Below are 21,424 nucleotides of genomic sequence, written 5' to 3'. Positions count from 1 at the left end.
ATCTACCGCCATCCAGTACTTTTGCCCGTATTTGTCCGGATTTGAGGCCATAAACTGCGTGAATCTGCAACGGCACTTTGAAGGAAAAAGCTGTTCGTTGATTGTTATATATGGACCCGGTATGTAGCTAGACTGCGCATTCGCAATGACCTCACTCCAGATTTCTGATACCAAAGCAAACTTGTCTTCTCTTAGTCGTTGTGATCTTGTGGATCTATTGTCAAATCTGAGATAACGCATTGTATCTCTGAATCCGTCACGAGCCGTTGTTGATTTCACAAAATTATTTCCCCACTTCACTGACCACTTGTGTCCAGTTCTAAGCTCTTAGCTCCAATAGCACCATGGACGTACAATATAGCTATAAAGGCTTCCAGTTCTTTAATTTTTATAGTCCATTCATCTGATCTCAGTACACGAGGTGCTTCAGTTTCTGTACATTTTAGAATATGTTTCAAAACTTTGTCCATTATCATTAGATGCTGTGCACTCTAACAGGTCTCACTCACATTTTGTTTTGCATGTGGATATGGTCCTGTCCTATCTTTGAAAACTTTCTGTTGTGAATATCTTCCAGCTGAACAGTCACCTAATACTCCAACTTTCCAGGTTGTTCCATCAGGTGCTACAATATCTCTACCTGAAGGAAACTGAAGTAGTCCAGAACCCTGGGCAGTTTGTTGTCCACACTGACCTTCAGGACATCCACTTCCTTGAGTTGACTTAGTCTCTGTGGCAGCTGTTCCTGTAATAGTAGTTATACATATTAGAACATGATTTAATATTGAATATATTGTGTAATATTAGAACAAAAAAACACCTTCATAAATGTAACATATAACTTGTAAAATTTCAACAGGAAACAATGTATAAACATAAGTGTTGCAATTCAAATTACTGTCTATGCAACATATACATAAACAAAAATCATTATAAAACACACACACAAAAAAGCATACCTATCTCATCAGCATACAGTAGAACCTTCTCAGGAGTAAGATCATCTTCTGATGTAGAATCCAGAACTATTGGCGATGGAAATTCTTCCTCAGATGGAGACTCCAGTGGTTCACCCTCAGATTCATTATCTAAAATCTCATTTAGAGCATTTATAATGTCCGTTATGTGCATAGAAATGTGGCCATGACATATTCGTAAGGTCAGACTTGTTTGAACCTGTCTTTCTCATCCCCTGCTGAAAACTGGAATATCAGCCAGAAGTGAAGTAAAAATGAGTTTCGCGATTATTGGCCGAAAACACTCTAACAATAGGCATGAAACTACATGAAAAATGCGATTGTTATAGCGACTGCACTGGGCGGGTCAGAATTGACCCATCCGCAGTTCTAGGTGAATCTTCATATTTCTCTTTCATGTTATCACCATAAAATGTGAAATGAAGTATAATCACTAATTACATTATTTCATAAAAGTCACAGAAATGTAACACTCTAGGAAATAATACAAAAGAGTGACAAACAAAAAAATTAAGTGGGTCACGAGTGACCCAGCCGTGGTTCTAGTGTTACGGCATTTCATATGCAATAGGACGAAATGGTTAGTACTGAAATAAGCTGAAAAATTTAGGATTAATTCTGTCTTGTATTTAAATAATTTTTCTTCATATAATCTCCTGAGACTTAAGTACTTTCTTTTATTTTTCCTCTCTTCTAATATCAGTTAAGAAGTGTGTGTGTGCATAAATATTTTTGTTTGCTTAAATATTCCTCAAACTACTCTGAAGTGCGTTTCAGAGGGTATTTTGGAAGGCACCATGTGTTAGGATTTCTCCTCATTGCAATTGCATATTGACTGAGTGAATAACGGATGATTAACTGCCTTTATGTATACAGTAAATATCCTAATTTGGTCTTCAGGGTTTCTAAGGGAGCTAAATGCATGAGGCTGAAGAATATTTCTAGATTCTTCACTAATACTGGTTCTTGTATTCTCATAAGGTGACTTTCGTGGGATAATTTGTATCTGTTTTCTCAGGATTATTGCTCCCATCAGTCAAGCAAACCTGTAACCATCCATGACATCCTTCTTCGTATACATTCAGTCAGTTGAACAAATGGTCTGATCCCTCACACTTTTAGCAATTATCTAAATTTGGCCACACAGATGAATTGGAGTCATCCACCTGTTATGGACCTCGTAAAACTGTTCCATTTTGAATTCCTGAAAATTATTATTGTCTTAGTTTACTGTACAATTATTTTGAATCATTGATAATATAGTAAAAGTATGACTTTTTTTCATTTTGTGAAATCCAGAGTTTTACCTTTCTATGCATCAAATCAAGTTACCAATCTTTGCCCCACTTTGAATTTTTTTCATATCTGATTGTTTCTTCTGCAAATTTTTCCTGACAATAATTCATTATTGGTAAGTATCATTTGTGAAAAGTCTGAGGTTGCTATTAGTACTGTTGGTCAGCACATTAACATAAAATAAGAATGAGTAGAGTTCCAGCACTGTCCTCTGGTCCAAGTCAGAAGCTATTCTTACTTGGGTTGATGAGTCTCCATCCAAAATTTCATACTTCATTTATCTAGTGCGTCACTTTATCAAATGATTGAATGCTCATACAGTTTTTTTCTTTTTTTAAACTCATGGTCCTGAGTTCAGCAGACATTATTGTGGAAGCGCCTCCCTTCCAACAGGCAGGTAATAAATTTCTTGGTTTCCCTTGTAGTGCTTGACCCAAGTTTGCTTGAACCAACAGTGCTGACCTATGGAATGCAGTGACACACACTTCCTATTTCCACATCTGTCAAAGGGTGTTAACTATCTCTCCCAACCAGTGTGAATGGTGTTGACAAAATGGAAATGGGGCGAGAAGATAGAGGCAAGTGAAAGAAGAGACTTTGTATACTGTCCAAACACTGTCTTTAGTTGCTCCAGCACTAGTAAAGGATGTAGTTTTTGCACATCTGCCTATTGTTTGACACTTTATTTCCATGGTAAAACGTCTTCTCCCATAACCCTACCAAATAGTATAGTGAGAGGAGCCCTCCTCTATTCTTATTACAGTGGTTTGCAGAGTATATATGTAGACATATTGCAGTCTTTGTGATACTGATTTACACTCAAATTTTGTTGATTTAAATTTATTTAAGTGCTGAACTTTATTTTCTTTCAGGAAAGAAAATCTGATGGTGATAGCGATTCATCAGTCTCTCGTAGAAAGCGAAGACGAAGTGATAATGCAGGTAAGCTGTTTACATGCTACTGCAATGTCTCTGTTATGAGAATTTTGTGAAATGTGATCTTCCATACTCAGCAAATGGGAGGTGATTCTCCATTACATAAGTGGCACTTGTCACCCACTTGATAATTCATATTCCTATCCCAGGAAAAAGCAAACAAAAATGTTGTTCATGGTTCATGTTGGGAATTTCTCTTAGAGCTGTCTGCATTCCTGAAATCAGAGGTCATTAGAAGTGAAAATAAATATCTGTATTTTCTAGAATGTAAAAATTCTCTTTCATGTTTGGCATTTATTCATTACTTCATTCACCTCAAGCCACCTGTGTTAGACTATATATTTGCTGGTGGTTACTTGACACCATGCTGTTTGTGGATCTGCCCATCTAATAACATTATCTACACTCCACTTCTACACTCTGCAAACAACTATACAGTTCATGACAGGGGGTACACCTCACTGCCCGTTATTAGGGTTTCTTCCCCTGTTCCATTCGTGTATGGGGTGCAAGAAGAATGATTGTTTTAATGGCTCCACGCAAGCTGTAATTAATCTAACCACCTCCTCAGAATTCCTGTGGAATTGGTATATACGGGGTTGTAATATGTTCTGAGTGGCATAATTTGAATCCAGTTCCTAATACTTAGTAAGCAGGCTTTCTTGGAATAATTCATGTCCACCTTAAAGAGTGTGCTAGCTCATTTTATTAGCAGTTCTGTGACACTCTCCCATGGATCAAACCAACCTGTGACCATTAGTGCCACCCTTCTCTGTACGTGTTTAGTATCACCTGTTGGGTCCTATTTGATATGGGTCCCATACACTTCAGCAGTATTTTAGGATGGGTGATTTACAAGCAATCTTCTTTGTAGACTGACTGGATTTCCCTAGTATACTACCAATAAATTGAAGTCTGCTGCGAGCTTTACCCATGACAGAACTTCAACATATTTTTATGATAATATTGTATTACTAAGTTTTTCATTTCGTGAAGTGCACAGTTTTTAATTTCTCAACATTTAAAACAAGGTGCCATTCTTTGCACCAGTTTTAAATCTCATCAGGCTGTAACTAAACATTGATGTCACTTGTGTCACACTGTACTTCTTTACTCTGAGGTGACGAAAGTTGTGGGGTAGCGATAAGCACATATAAAAATGGCATTAGTATTGCATATGCAAGGCATAAAAGGCCAGTACATTGGTGGAGCTGTCATTTGTGCGAAGGTCATTCATGTGAAATGGTATCAAGCATGATTCTGGCAACATGATGGGAATTAAGACTTTGAACACGGGAGGGTAGTTAGAATTAGATGTATGGAGCACCCATTTCTGAAATTGTTAAGGAATTAAATAGCCAGCAAACTCGCACCAGGGGAGAACAGCATTCTTTTATTTGTTTTTTGTGAAGATGTGAAACCTATTGAAATTCATCAATGAATGAAGGTCCAGTAAGGGGCTGCATGTTTGTCACAGCAGCAAGTCTTTGAATGTAGTAGGAAGTTCACAAATGGTGTGACTTCAGTGGAAGATGCTCCTCGTCTAGGTCAGGCAGGTACAACGATTTGTGACTCCGCCGAACATTGCAGCAGTTGAAGCCATAGTGAAGTGACACTAAATGACAATGCAGCATGTTTACAGATTAATGGGTCAGCACACCACATTATGCATGATGTTCTCCAGTTTCACAAAGTGTCTGCAAGATGGGTCCCACGGCAGCTGACTCCTGAAATGAGGGAATGACATGTTGATACTTGTGAAGATCTTCTTGAGCCCTTTGAACAAGAAGGTGATGGCTTCCTTGCAAGAATCATTACTGGGGACAAAACCTGGGTTCACTTCCACCAATGGGAAACGAAGAAAGCCAGCAAGGAATGGTGCCATTCCTCATCACCAAGTGATTTCCATATGTTCGGACCACTCAAAGGCGCAATGGGAGGAAAGAAGTTCTGTTCTGATGAAGTGGTGCACCACGCAGCACATGAATGGGTTGCGTGGACTACCAAAGAATTTTTTTCTAAATGAATTTATACACTTTGTAAGTGCTGGAGGACTTGCGATGAACGTGGGTGAGATTATATTGAAAAGTGATACAGCTTTGTACCATTTCTGCACAGTAAAAAATATTAAAAAAATATATAAGGTTTTCATTTGACTCACCCTCATACTTATTTTACTCATCTTTTCAGTGGTAAGCAGACAGTGATTCTTTCCAGATGAAAGGCAAGGCCTTTCATAAAAATCAGTCATATTGTATACCAGCTGTGCTGTAATTTCCATGTCATGTTTAACCTGAACTTGATCACCAAACAGCTGTTCAGAGACCATCTCAAATTGCCGCAAAGAGCAAAATTGACTACGCAGTTGCAGAATATGCTGCCAAGAAAGTGATACTCAGCTATTACCTCACTTCATAATCCATGGCATCTGAGTTCCCAAGCATTCTCGCCTCATCACTGCCCTCAGCTACTATATCAGATTCCCTGACATAAGTAGAGGGTTTTGCCTTGTCATTGCTTTCAGTCTCAGAATCCTCCATGTGTCAGTCTTCACTAGCTCCTGTCCCAGTCACATGTTCACCTCTGCCCCTGTCCTGTGCCTTGTCTTTCTCTCTCTTCACTTTCAATTCCTTTCCAACACAATACTTTTCTGTCCCGCACTTACTCCCATCACACTAAATTGCACATTACATGCAACATCTTCTTCTCTGCCAATGGCTGGGCCATGTACAGGCTGTTACATTTGAATTCAGACTGCAGGAAGCATTGTTCTTTCTGTGGGAGTTCATTTTTATGTTGCCTAATGTGGACATGCATTAATATCTCCCACAAATGCACAACTGTGATAAGAAAGGACTTCCAGTCTCTTTAAGAGTCACAGTTGCTATAATTAAAAAATTGCCTGATTCTAAGACTCATCTTGGAATCCATTCAAAGTAAAATTCTCAAACACAGTTCAAAATGAAGGTAATGCCATATAGTTTTTTGTGGTAGTTTTGTGCTATTTTAAGGACTTACATATATCATAATTTTCATCATGATTAACATTTGTTCCAAAAACACAATTTTAAATGGAATAAAAAGTGTTTTATATAATTCAGCATTGATTTAAAAACAATGTTAGTAAACTTTCTATGGTACCTTCAATGAAGGGTTATAGAGAAAATAAAAAGGAATTGAAATAGTGGCAAATGCTGTTGAGTGCACTATAGTGTATTACACAACCTCCATGAATCATGATGACACCATCATTGATAGACTGCTGTTCGTTTCACTGTGGGAGGATGCTGAGAAGTGGCACCTGAAGAAACGACCTTCTTTTTGTTCCCATGATCAATAACCAGATGGCATGAGAAGGAAAGAGGCTTTCCTTCTCATTCTGTCTGGTAAGCCTCCCATGACCTGGGGTTCAGGCTGACTTTTATGAACTCTGCGTCTTTTCCTAAATCTCTCTCTAGTCCTTATCCTTCACAACACATCCTTCCCCTTGAACACTTCTGCCAGGAGGAGGAGCCACTGGATCCAAAAACTAGCAAAAATAATACCTTTATTGAAACTTCCTGGCAGATTAAAACTGTGCGCTGGATCAAGACTCGAACTCAGGACCTTTGCCTTTCACTGAAAAGTGTTCTACCATCTGAGCTATGCAAGCATGACTGACACCCCGTTCTCACAGCTTTACTTCTGCCAGTATCACGTCTCCAGTAAAGCTGTGAGGATGGGCTGGATTCCTGCCCTCCTCCCTCCCCTTTCCCCTACATGTTGCCTGGTTCTTTGTGCCATTTTGTTTCACCTTTCCATGTGTCTTCTTCCACTGGTGTTGTCACAGTCATACTGTGGTGTGGGGACTGGGATGGGTGGGCATCATCATGTCTAGCACCTTAGAGATTCCACCTGCTGTCACCTTCTACAACATCCCTCATGTTCTTCAATTTCCCTACCATCTCAGCATTTGTTTCATCTCTTTCTTTGCGTGTTTTCCTTTAGCATTTATTGCCCTGTGTCATTAGTGTTTTTTTTTTTGTAACCCAAACAGACCTTCCCTGAGGTTGGATTCTAACAGCTTTTCCATTCTTCTGCTAAGAATTAGTGTTAGTATTTTGCAGCCATGAAATACTCTCACCTGTCAGTACCTGCTTTCTTTGAAAATGGAATCATTACACTCTTCTTGTAGTCTCAGGGTATTTCACCTGTCTTGTACACCTTGCTCATCAGATGGAATAGTTCTATTTTGTCAAGGCTGCTCTCCCAAGGCTATCAGTAATTCTGATTGGATGTTGTGTACTCCAGGGACCTTGGTTTGACCCGGGTCCTTCATTGCTCTGTCAAATTCCTCCTGCTGTATCATATCTCCCATCCCATCTTCTGTCTTCTGTTTTCATAAAGTTGCTTACAGCTTCACCTCCTATGTATAGACCCTCTATTATACTCCTTGCAGTATTACCTTCTTTATTTAGTAGTTTCTGTCTATCTCAGTTCTTGATATTCATACAGCTGCTAATGTTACCTCCAAAGACCTCTTAAATTTTCCTGTTGGCAGTGCTGATCTCTCACCTTGTGACATATGCTTCTAAGTCCTTAAATTTGAACTCTAGCCTTTCCTGCTTAGCAATTTTATACTGCCTGTCACTCCTTTGTAGATGTTTGTGTTCACTTTTATATGCTTCATTTGCTGCATTTTTATATTTCCTTTCTTTTATCAATTAAATTCTGTTCTCTTCTGTTGTCAAAAGATTTCTACTAAGCCTTGTCTTGTTACATAACTGATCTTCTGCTGCCTTCACCATTTCATAACCCATATTCATTTGGTCTGCTGCTGCAGGGATGGGCAATAACTTTGGCTTGGAGCCATTCTTATGTAGGCAGAGGTTAGCAGAGGGTCACACCTATTAAAATGATGGCATGCAGTAGTCCACTTTGCAGTTCAGGAAAGCTATAAATTGTTGCAAAAAATTCTGTCTTGGGAGGCCAGACAAAAACCACTGTTCTGTGTTCCTTTCCTCTGTCCTAGTGTGATTAAATTGCCTAATGCTCTGTCCATAACTTACAATGACCTCTGGCTCTTTCAGCTTATTCACATACCATCTCCATAATTTCCTACCTTTTTGCCATTTCTTCAGTTACAATCTGCGGTATATAATCAGTATATTCTGGTCAATCTGCATGTGCACCTTGATATATCTTAAAATCTGGACCCATAATTCAGTCTCTCTCTCAAAATTATATAATCAATCTGAAACCTGCTGGTGTCTGCAACTCTTCAGTGTCTGTAACCTTCTTTCATGATTCTTAAACCAAGTTTTAGTGATGATTAAATTGTGGTCTGTGCAGCAATGTACCAGGCAGCTTCCTCTTTCATTTCTTTCCCTAGTTCACATTTTCCTTCTATTTTTCCTCCTCTTTCTTTTCCTACTATTGTATTCCCATCCACCATCACAATTAAATTTCTGTATCACTTAACTGTCCAAATAAGTTCTTTTGTTTCACCACACATTTCTTCAATTGCTCCATCTGCAGAGCTAGTGGGATTGTAAGCTTCGGATACAGCAATGGGTTTTGGCTTCATGTATCTTGTCTACAATAATCTGTTAACAATGTTGTTCACAGTGGCTTGCTTGAATTGTTGTTTGTTGTTTTCTTATTCATTATTACATCTACTCCTACATTACTTTATTTGATTTATATTTCCAGCCCTGTATTCATCTGGCCAGAAGTCCTGTTCCTCTCGCCACTGAACTTCAATAATTCCCATTATATTCTAACTTTAAGCTATACATTTACTTTCTTAAATTTTCAGGCATCCCTCCCAGCTTAAGGACACAATTTACCATCCTCCAACATGTAGAGTATCAGTTGTGTTTCTCCTGACATTTTACAGAGCAGTCCCTACTTAGAAATCCACATGGGGGATCATTTACATGTGTGGGATGTTTTACTCAAGAAGATGCCATCGTTTAACTGTAGAGTAAAGTTGCATGGCCTAAGGACAAATTACGGCTGTAGTTTTCCCCTTGCATGAAGCTGTTCACTGTACCAGCACTGCAAGGCCATGTAAGTTGGTGTCACAAGGCCAGAGCAGTCACTTGCCCAGACTGTTGCACCTTCAAATATCAAAAAGGGTGCTGCACTCCCCTTCACCAACCACACTTTTGTCTAATCTCTGAGCAAATACTCCTTCGTGGTTGCATCTATGGTACGGCTGTCTGACACCACTGAGGCATGCAAAATCCCAAAGAAAATGTACTGGGCGACTCTTAGAATGGATCATGTTTGTCCCACACACACACACACACACACACACACACACACACACACACACACACAAACACACAAACACACAAACACACACTTATGTTCATTCAGGTGGACACAAGAAAGTCTTTTCATTTTGCCTGTCTGCAGCTCAACAAGTCATCTTTATGGTGGATAGCAATCCATCTTCTTCAGAATGTTGTTAATATTCCAACTTGGGTTTTCTGCTGTTCAATTGGTGCTATTTTATTCCATGATGAGACATACTTGGTTTGTCTTTTATTTGTCATATATTTGTGCCTAAATTTTGACAGTATCTCAAAACTGATCAGTTTTTTTCCCTGACGATCAGGGGCCCAACAACCAGCCAGAGAGGAGACTGGTGGTGAGAGAGGAGAGGAAGAAGAAAGAGAAGAATTAGGAGAAAAAGAAGCAGTAATGGTGAGTTTTGTCAGTAGCATATGGTTACCCCCACAATCCTTCCTGTTTTCCTTTCAGGGCACTCAGTTTTCATGTGCATGGAGCTCCAAGCGATGACAATAGACCTTCCTTTTGTGTGCTGATATCCATTTCTCTAACTATTTTTTTCATCTGAGACTAAATATCCCCCTGCAGAAGTGCATTATTTCTGGTAAGTCACAATTTGTGTCATCAATTAATTTCCTTTCTACATACACCACCCACCTTCTGAACTAATAGTGGTGTTCAATATGTGTTTTTGTACACTGGTAACTACAAACTACAGTCCCCGCCAAATGTATGCAGCACATTTACTGTGGAGCCAACGGAACCAATGACAATTAGAAGTTGCTGTCTTGGTGTGGCTCATTGTGCTACCTCCAAGTTATTAGCCAGCACTACCCCATTGTGACGTTTGCCTGCTTTATTTCTTCTTTGATAGTTCTTGGAGTCAAAGTATTGCGTTGTTATACTGGCTGAGAAATTGGGGATGGAAGTTCAACACTGAGTACTGTAAATGATGTAGCCTACAGTTGCACAGTTGCGTTTCACACTGCACTGTTCACAACCCCCTAATATTACACAGTTAATATGTCCAGTTTGCTATTGGTTAACTTTTGATAAGCTTCATTAATAGTTTGCAGGCAGACATCAGCATACTGCTGCAATAGTTCACCACTGAACATCTATGAGCAGTAAAAACCCAACCACACAGTTCATGCAGAATAATATGGTATGTGTGACACTACTGAACAGACACTGTCATTATTTTAACACATGCCTATTTGTGTTGCACTAATTTCATGGTTAAGATGAAGCATTGTTGTTGATCTAACCAATATAAGTGTATCGTTTAAAAATCGGCCATGGTCTGATTGTCTCGGGACTAAAAATCAGGTCTTTATATATCCACACAATAATAGATACTATAAGTATACTTAGTTTGATGTTTGTTACAGAAATGACAATTAAAACCTAACTCATTCAATTAACTGAATGTGTTCAAAAATTCCACCTTTTTTAACAATTTCTTCTACCAGAAAGGTCAGGCCAAATTATTTTTTAAATAATGAAATTAACAGAAATAATTATCGAAACAATACTTTTGGCAAACCTGGTAATTGCTTGGGAATCAATTAAGGGCTGGCTTTGCTAATATGTTATCGAATGATGACTGAGACACATCAGTATACCAGGAATGAGTTCACTGACCAACTTACTGAGGAATTGGGTAAGAGTGAATTAATAGATGTCAGAATAGTTGGTACTGACTTAAGAAACAAGGAAGCTTGTAATTCTGAAGGCTTGGGATAGGGATTGCTAAACTTCTACTGCCCTTAATAGTTTGAGAATGGATGCAAAAACCACTACTAACCTTTGTGGAAAATATGTTATCACTTTATGCAGATTGGAATGTCCACACTGGGTTCGCTCTTGATTTTATCTTACAGTGAGAGAACACTCCTCACACTGGCTCATACATTCACAAGTTATTCTATTGTGTCTGACCCAAGGAGACACCACAATAGGTCCTTGTGGGTTCTCTGTCTGGAACTTCCCTACACAGCAGACACTCACAAACAGTATCCCAGTTTCATAAAAAATTAACTTTTGTTTAAGGAAAAATAAATCAAGAGAGCATGTTAAATATCAGGATATTTGTACCTACATGATATTAGTCAATTAATGAATTACAGTAATTTTACTGTGCATGTTGTTACCTGAAGCAAATCTGAACAAGTCTCATGTAGGGATTTTGTACTGTTTGATGTTCAGTGGTAGATTTGACCACTGTTTTCTTCCAAGATCTCAATTCCAGCTGTCCTCAGGCAGAGTGTCAGTCAACCTGTTGCCCACTCTCTATGGATCATGATTTCTCAGTCAGCATGTGAGCCCCATAGCCTTTGATTTGGGCACCACCTGAAACAGTATCCTCAACAAGAGAGTTCTTCAAATAATCATTATTTCTTCTGTTGTAAGAAGGAAGTAACCCTGGCAAAGTTTTCCAGTTTTGTGGTAATTCTTCTTGTCTATTCTTCATTAATATAGAATGCCAAAGGAAAATGTTGCACCTCAGAAGAATGTTGTTATTGCCAAGTTACTACTGTTTGTAATATTCCACAGATGCTGCCAATGCTCAGTTGTTTTAAATTGCATTTTCACTGTATTTACTTGTACTTCCATCAATGAAATCTGTGTATACACACTCAGCAATACTTCCATGAATGGCACTATCTACTAAAAGAAGTCCTTTGGTCAATATTTATCACATTAGAAACTTTTATCTCAGATGGACATTATCTTTTACACTTGAAAATACTGGAAAATTACTTTTTAACAAATTAACCATGTACTGGTAACTAAGTTTTCACTCAACTACAGTTATCATTGTCCAGTCCCCAAAACTGTTTCAGCTTAACTTCAGTTATTCTTTCATATTAAATGTTTTTTGAACACGAAAATTCTGATACTAATACTGCTGATTTTGAGGTGACAGGTAATGTACAGTAAGAGAGAAAAAATGCAACAGTAATGGCAGGTTGCCCAGTTATGTTCAGAGATTTCTTTTAAATCACTGATTTTGTTTGTTGTGACCCATGAAGCAGTGTGTAAAACAGTCAAGAAGGCCAGTGGAGAAATGGCAGGTAAGCAGCTGTTAGTATATCACTTGGCAATGAATTGACATTGCTTATTTCCCTTATGATGGTTGTAGAGGTATTACAGGCAAAGTTTAAACAGATTGCTAGGTGTGCTCTGGAGAAATAGGTGCCTATAAAGTGAATTAAGGTTGGGAAAGACCTACTGGGCTTTAATACCGAAATCAGGAAAATACTGAAGCAAAGATTAGTCGAAAGATTCATGCGTCTATGAAAAGATGTGTGTGAAGCGTGCAACTACTACCACAGTCACATTGTAGCAAAAAAGATGTCAGGGGATCTGAGAATATACTGGTTCTATGTAAAATCAGTGTCTAGGGTTAAAGCTTCTTTGCAGTCATTCATTGACTAGTTCGGTGTGGCAGTTTAAGATAGCAAAATAAAAGCTGAAATCTTGAATTTTGTGTTGAAGAAAGCATTCATGCGGGAGAAATTGTACAAACACACCATTGCTTGATCATCACACAATGTCCCATATGGATAACATAGTGGTAAGCATCCCAAGTGTAGAGAAACAACTGAAAGGGTTGAAAACAGAGAAGTCATCAGGTCGAGGTTGAATCCCAATTTGGTTTTACAAAGAGTATATTATGGAATTGGCACTTTGCTTAGCTTAGCTTAGCTTTGATTTGTCATGAATTTTTCGCTTAGTTCAAAGTCCCAAGTGACTGGCAAACAGCACAGGTGACTCTTGTATATATACAGGGTGAAAGAATGGATCCACGAAATCACAGACCAATATCCTTATCAGTTTGATGCAGAATTCATGAACACATTCTCAATTCAAATATCATGAACTTTCTTGAGACTGAGAAGCTTATGTCCACAAATCAGCATGATATTTAGAAAGCATTGCTCCTTTTAAATGTCACAGTATATTGTGTGAGAAAAGGGAACATGAACTATGGATGATGAAGGCCAGCAAACAGTTGACAAATTAATATTGTTCTTCTTAAAAATTTATGCTTTTAATTTCAACTCTCATTATTTACAGATGTAGCTCATGGAAGATACTTAATATAACAATGAACACAATTCATTTGTAAGGTTTGACACAAAAATGCTTTGTGTGTTAACAGTGGAAACATTTTGACTCTGTAATTCAGTGTTGTAACATTATGACTGATCTTGATATCCACTCAAAATTCACATTGTGGCACTGCACTACTGACAGTGCCAGTATCATCAAACTCGTTTTATCTTCAAAGAATTGATATCATCTTCAATGATACTAAGCTCAAGTACCACTGATCCAGTCATAAGTGTTTCCTCCCTCACTGCACAAATTTATCTCTGATGATGCTAGAAAGTCAAAGTGTGTAACATCACAACTGTTGGATGATGTGGTTGTTTGTTGTTGTGGTCTTCAGTCATGAGACTGGTTTGATGCAGCTCTCCATGCTACTCTGTCCTGTGCAAGCTGCTTCATCTCCCAGTACATACTCCAGCAGTCTACATCCTTCTGAATCTGCTTAGTGTATTCATCTCTTGGTCTCCCTCTACGATTTTTACCCTCCATGCTGCCCTCCAATACTAAATTTGTGATGCCTTGATGCCTCAGAACATGTCCTACCAACCGATCCCTTCTTCTAGTAAAGTTGTGCCACAAGCTCCTCTTCTCCCCAATTCTATTCAATACCTCCTCATTAGTTATGTGATCTATCCATCTAATCTTCAGCATTCTTCTGTAGCACCACATTTCGAAAGCTTCTATTCTCTTCTTGTCCAAACTATTTACCGTCCATGTTTCACTTCCATACATGGCTACACTCCACATAAATACTTTCACAAACGACTTGCTGACACTTAAATCTATACTCGATGTTAACAAATTTCTCTTCTTCAGAAACGCTTTCCTTGCCATTGTCAGTCTACATTTTATATCCTCTCTAGTTCGACCATCATCAGTTATTTTGCTCCCCAAATAGCAAAACTCCTTTACTACTTTAAGTGTCTCATTTCCTAATCTAATTCCCTCAGCATCACCCGATTTAATTCGACTACATTCCATTATCCTCGATTTGCTTTTGTTGATGTTCATGTTATACCCTCCTTTCATGACACTGTCCATTCCGTTCAACTGCTCTTCCAAGTCTTTTGCTGTCTCTGACAGAATTACAATGTCATCATCGAACCTCATAGTTTTTATTTCTTCTCCACAGATTTTAATACCTACTTTTTCTTTTTTTTACTGCTTGATCAATACATAGATTTAATAACATTGGGGAGAGGCTACAACCCTGTCTCACTCCCTTCCCAACCACTGCTTCCAGTACGTGCATCTCAACTCTCATAACTGCCATGTGGTTTCTGTACAAATTGTAAATAGCCTTTTGCTCCCTGTACTTTACCCGTGCCACCTTTAGAATCTAATAACACATATCTAATAACAATATTGTTACCAATAGAGAGGGGCTAAGTAATATTTTTAATGATTACTTCATACACATTGCAGAATCTGACTTCTGTACTACAGATAATGTAAAAGTTGGAAATCACACTGAGGTGAGGCCCACAAGAAAGAGACCATGGCACGTACATCCCGAAGGTAGGCCGAGCTCGCTCAACTTGGCACACAAACTGCATTTATATACCTATTAACTAGTAACTAGACGTGTATGTACAAACAAGAATTGCATCTTCTACTGGAAGTAACTACTATGAAGTCTTACTGTTACTAGTCCTACAATGATTGTAAGTCCACAAGGTTACTGATAATTTGTTATGGCTGTAATGTGATATAATAAAATTAAAATCATGCCTAAATTATTATCTGTTGCATAAGGCTCTACATCTTGCATGAAATGAGGACTGTTAATCAGATGAGACTAAATGCTATAAATGCTGTTTATGATGAGAATTGATCTTCAATTTCACTGTATGACGAGTAATAAGTGAGACCTCATAATAGCAGATTCCAGTAGAAGATGCAATTCTCGTTAGTACACATACACCCAGTTGAGAGCTAACAGGTCTAAAAATACAGTTTGTCTGCTGAGTTAAGTGAGTGAGGGCACTCAGGCCTACATTAGTGATTTCTGTGCCGCGGCCTGTCTTTCTCATGGGCCTCGACTGAGGTCAACTCAAACTTAGTTCTCTTTGCTGATGATACAAGTATAGTAATCACACTTGACAAAGAAGAATTGACTGATGAAATTGTCAATAATGTCTTTCAGAAAATTACTAAGTGTTTCCTTGTAAACGGATTCTCACAGAATTTTGATAAGACACAGTACATACAGTTCCGTACAGTAAATGGTATGATGCCATTAATAAATATAGACCTTAATCAGAAGCATATAGCTAAGGTAGACTATTCAAAATTTTTAGGTGTGTCCATTTATGAGAGATTAAATTGGAAGAAACACATTGATGATCTGCTGAAACGTTTGAGTTCAGCTACTTGTGCAATAAGGGTCATTTCAAATTTTGGTGATAAACATCTTAGTAAATTAGCTTACTGCTGCTATTTTCACTTATTGCTTGCATATGGCATCATATTTTGGGGTCATTCATCACTGAGGAATAAGGTATTTATTGCACAAAAGCATGTAATCAGAATAATAGCTGGAGTCCACCCAAGATCATCCTGCAGACGTTATTTAAGGATCTAGGGATATTCACAGTTGCTTCTCAGTATATATACTCTTATGAAATTTGTTATTAACAACCAAACACAATTCAAAAGTAATAGCAGTGTGCATAACTACAATACTAGGAGAAAGGATGAACTTCACTATTCAAGATTAAATCTAACTTTGGCACAGAAAGGGGTGAATTATACTGCCACTAAAGTCTTTGGTCACTTATCAAATAGTATCAAAAGTATGACAGATGACCAACAAGTATTTAAGAAGAAATTAAAAGAATTTCTGAAACACAACTCCTTCTACTTCATAGAGGAATTTTTAGATATAAATTAAAAAAAAAGAAAAAAAAAACAAATAAAAAAATTAAAAAAATATATAAGTTGTTATATTAACTTAATTATTTCATGTATTGGAAAATCATTACGAAATATTGTATTCATGATTCATGGAACTAGTATTAATCTAATCTAAACCTGATCAACTCCCTGAACTTTAATTCAAGCACACTTTGCAGCTCATCAGAGAATGTAAAAACATAAAATCTGCTGGCTGGGATGAAATTTCTCCATTTTTACTTATGCAGTGCCAATATAATCTAGCATATCATTTGATGGCTCTAGTTGTGAGGAGTGGTCTGTGATAGACTAAAATCATCCACCATTAAACCTCCCTACAGAAAAGGTGATAAACAGTTAGTGGAAAATTAGACCACTCACTTCAACTTCTGTTTTTAGCAAGTCAATCAACAAAATCAGTCTGAAATGTGTTAGAGTAGTATAATATGCACAAACTCCTGAGAGATTTTCAGCAGGACTTTGCAAATGGTTGCAGGACCATGACAGCAGCACTAAAATTTATGCTGAAATTTCTTGAGAAAATCATTGAAGGCATGCAAGGAGCTTGGGTTTCCTTAGATCTATCACAGACTTTTGATAGGGTTGATAAAGAGGTACTCTGGTCAAAACTGGCCAGAGATGGCATCAGTGGAAAAATTTTGCACCTAAATACGTCATATTAGAAAACAGAAGACAGTGTACCAAAATCCCACACTATAATGGAGAAACATTAAAAAGCTACACATCAAAGGCCAGGAATATTAAATTCTGTGATCATGAGGGATTGATAATTGATGCCCTCCTTTGTGTAAGATATGCCAGTGAGTTCCCAAATAAATTCAAAACTGGTATCTTCATTACAATGTATGCAGATGACGGTTCAGAATTTATTGGGGAAATTGTGTGTTTAATCTTGTCATGAAGGTAAAAAATTTTATAGATATGGCAAAGTCAGAGTTAGGAAATAAAATTATAAGTCAATTTACAAAAAAGAAGTATAATTTCCTTCAATGTTGGGTACTTGCAAAATTGTACCAATTGTCAAGATATAATGTGTTAGGGAAAATCTGCAGTGAGTGTAAGTTTGTAGGTATATGTGTAGACAGAAAACGGTTATGGACACAAGAAGTTGGCAATGTGTGTTTGTTAGACTAATATCCAGCTTACATGTTTCAAGAAGAATAACTCCATATGTCAACACCCAACAATGAGGGTAGGCCTAATGCATTTCAGTTTAATGCAGCCCTTTCTTCCAAATGCTTCAGTATTATTGGTTGGGGCTTCAATACCTCATTTGGGCAGAGTTTTTAAGCTGCAGAAATGAGCTTTGAGAATGTTAGGTAAGAAAGATGAAAGAACATTTTTCAGGGAATTAATAGATTTTAAAATACTGTCTGTCTGTTCTATGTATGTATTTGAAGCAATAGTACTGGCTGTAGAAGACAAGAAATATACATGTCATAAAACAGAAATTCATGAACAAAACTCTGTACGAGTAGAATATTACCATGTGGCAGACAAAGACTGAAAAAGAATTGCAAATGGTCCATACACTAAAGGAGCAAAATATTTCAATGCCCATCTGTTAACTACTCAAAAATTCTAAATGCATTGAAAATCATAGCTCACTGAGCAATGCTACTAGAGCCTACCATAGAGACTAAAATTTAATATATTATTATGTAAAATAATTTAGTGTATACTTCAGTACCTCTTATAACATAGATTGTATTCTGCTGTGTTTGTTGTACTACCAAATGCAATGCATGTGATCATATGTTTCACACAAATAAATTACAAATTTTCCAGCAATGGAACATCAGCTGTATTAAAATGTACTACATTTTTTCCCAAGCATATCAGTTTTATCTTCAACATCCACTGGTGCATCATCAAAGTTTTCAAAACCGCATCTCTTATCTTGCTACTGTGTCATCACTGAAATTATTTTCTACTGAGACATGATGATGAACTGATATACCTCATCTTACTTCATTTGAGAAAGTCAGAAGGATATTCGATGTCCCTTGCCCAACACTAACTCTGCCATCCATAAATGATACTTTTATCTTTAGTTTCACTTACTGTGACACACAACAGTTCCCACATTATATACATTATGAATCACTTTGTCCCAAGAGGATTTAAACTTCTCCAAAGTTACAGTTTTCATTGTGTTGACATTGTCTGTGGTATGTAATTCTTCACTGTGTCCACATAATATTTGACTTTGTATGAAGATTGAACTTCAGATGTTTCAGTATGGTGAATGATTTTGTGTTTGTTAGTAATTTCTCCAAATTGCACGCAGAAACTCAATACCCTCAGATTTTTCAGCAGCACTACCTGGAGCCCCAACTGCACATCTTTCCTACAATTTTGCAGAGCTTTGGTTTTATCCCACCTGATCTATGGATGTGTTGCTTGTGAGTCAATACCACATCAATACTGAGTTTGTTAGACCCTATCCACTTCAATGGTGTGCAGTTGGCAGCTGGTGCTTTCTGTGAAGAGTCCCACACACAAAATACTGCTGGAAGTTGGAATCCCACTATTAAGGGTCAAGTGCCAGCAACTCTTAGTGAAGAATTCAATCTAAATTTGCCACATGCCTAAACATCTATGTTAGTCAACTCTGTTTCACAACTACCTGTTCATACTCATTCTGAACCCTCCAAAAATGGTTAGACTAGTTTAGATACGATTGGTAACAGTATGTGCGGACCGGGCCCCACTTGTCTGTGTACATAATTCCTTCTCAGCATCTCCTGCGATATGCCTCCAGCCTTATGATTCAAGTGGATCTCTTCTGTGGCCATAAGAAAAATGCAGATCCACCACCCTCAGGTAACTAGTGTTCAGTTCCCCACAACTATCCTAATTTGACGAGCATGTACATGGACAGACTGAAAGTTAATGGCAGGTTTGGTTGTGCTTTTTCATATGCAGAATGTATTTTCTGCCTCACGCATACAGTGTACACACTGGAGAGTTGGTCATGGCCAGGCTCTGCAGTTTATTGAAAAAATCACCACAAAGGACAACTGGTTTGTAGGGACTACGTGAACTGCTTACATAGGACATATCACCCCATGTACATTTCAGAAGTGAACATCCAAGGCTTAGTAGATGACCTACACAGCTACAGAGTACTAACATTCATCTGGAGCCAGGGCAATGTGAGTTTTCTGTGAAATGAACTGACAAATCGGCTAAAGAGGCAACCGCAAGAGGCAAGCTTGAATATGTGTACTGGAGAGAGAGACCTAAGATCTCAGCTGCAACATAACATTTTGAAAGCCTAGGATACGAATGGCAGGCTACAACAACCCTCAGCAAGCTGAGAATAACTGAAGGGACCACTGTGGTAGGGGATATGTCACTCCTGGCCACTCAGAAAGGTGCAATTTTACTGTTGACTGCATAGTGACCTCTACACAGTTTCCCACAGGTTCCTTATTAATAGAGGACACCCCTTGGTGCAGCTGTGCTGATCATCTTATTCCAACTCATATTTCTGTAGAATCTGCCCTGCTAGTTGATGTGAGATGAGCCATCAACTTGTCTACCACACTACCCCAAATACGTGGGATGATGAGATAGTAGCTAAGCCAGCCATACATTTTCTGAAGAAAGGTGGATTTTACAGTACACACTTTACATATGATGTATATTGTAGACACATTTTAAATTTTCGTTATTTAATTATTTCCTTGTTGTGGGTGCCAGTGTACCCCCTAGTTCTCTGGTTGCCTCAGTCCAGTTATGCCCTGCTCACCATAGTGATTTGCCTGGACAAAATGTGAAGAAGCCTTAAAATTGTACAGAGAAACTGCTCTAGCAGCTTCCGTATTACATGCTTGAATGTACCAACAATAGAGAATTCATCCATTGATGGTAGCTCTGTTGAGCTTCACTCTTACACATTAACTTTAAGCCCTCAGTTTTGATGTCATGTTTCCCTTTCTATATTCTGCAAACCACTATGAGGTGCATGGCAGAGGGTACACCCCATTTTACCCATTATTAAGGTATCTTCCTGTTCCATCCATGTATGGAATGTGAGAAGAAAGATTGTGTGAGTGCCTCTGAGCATGTGATAATTATTGTCATCTTATCCTCACAATCCCTGTTTGAACAGTACATAGATGTTAGTAGTATATTCCTAGAGTAACCATTTAAAGCTGGTTCTCGCAACTTTGTTAATAGTCTATCTCAGGGTAGTTTGTCTGTCTTAAAAAGTTTGCCATTTCAGTTCCTTCAGTATCTCTGACACTCCCTCATGAATTAAACAAACCTGTGACCATTTATGCTGCCATTCTCTGTATACTTTCAATATCCCCTGTTAGTCCCATCTGGTATAAGTCACACACACTTGAACAGTATTCTTGAATTGATTGCACGAGTGATTTGTAAGCAGTATGTTTTGTAGAGTGATTGCACATCTCCAGTATTCTACCAATAAACTGAAGTCTACCACCTACTTCACCCTCTGATCATTCCATTTCATACCCCAACAAAGTGTTACATGCAGGTATTTGTATAAGTTGGCTGATTCTAGTTGTGACTCATTGATATTGTCATCCAAGATTACCATGTTTTCTCGTTTTGTAAAGTGCAAAATTGTACATTTGTGAACATTTAGAGCAAGTTGTCAATCTCTGCACCATGTTGAAAACTTGTCAGGATCTGACTGAATGTTTCTGCAGCTTCTCTCAGATAGTGCTTCATTATAGATAACTGCATCTTATGGAAAAAGCCGGGTTTTACTATTAATGTTGTCTGTGAGGTCATTAATTTACAGCAAGAACAGCCAGGGTCCCAACACACTACCCTGGGGCACACACCAAGTTACTTCTACATCTGATGATGAGTCTCCACCCAAGGTAACATGCCGTGCCATTCCTACCAAAAAGTCCTCA

The 21,424-nt window shown here is 38.1% G+C and overlaps 1 protein-coding gene across 1 annotated transcript in view; it reads right to left on the bottom strand.

The window, feature by feature from the left end:
* Positions 1 to 296: 296 nt before the first annotated feature.
* Positions 297 to 21,424, bottom strand: part of LOC124612595 (basic salivary proline-rich protein 2-like) — a 123,217-nt gene continuing 102,089 nt past the window's right edge. The window contains exons 4-6 of the mRNA XM_047140878.1: positions 960 to 1,095; positions 506 to 745; positions 297 to 433 (exon numbers count right to left, since the gene is read on the bottom strand). Coding sequence (XP_046996834.1) covers positions 297 to 433; positions 506 to 745; positions 960 to 1,095 — 513 coding nt within the window. The remainder of the gene's footprint in view (positions 434 to 505; positions 746 to 959; positions 1,096 to 21,424) is intronic.

Source organism: Schistocerca americana, chromosome 4, assembly GCF_021461395.2.
Source record: "Schistocerca americana isolate TAMUIC-IGC-003095 chromosome 4, iqSchAmer2.1, whole genome shotgun sequence".
Lineage (NCBI taxonomy): Eukaryota > Metazoa > Arthropoda > Insecta > Orthoptera > Acrididae > Schistocerca > Schistocerca americana.
This window is presented reverse-complemented; position numbering and strand designations above follow the sequence as displayed.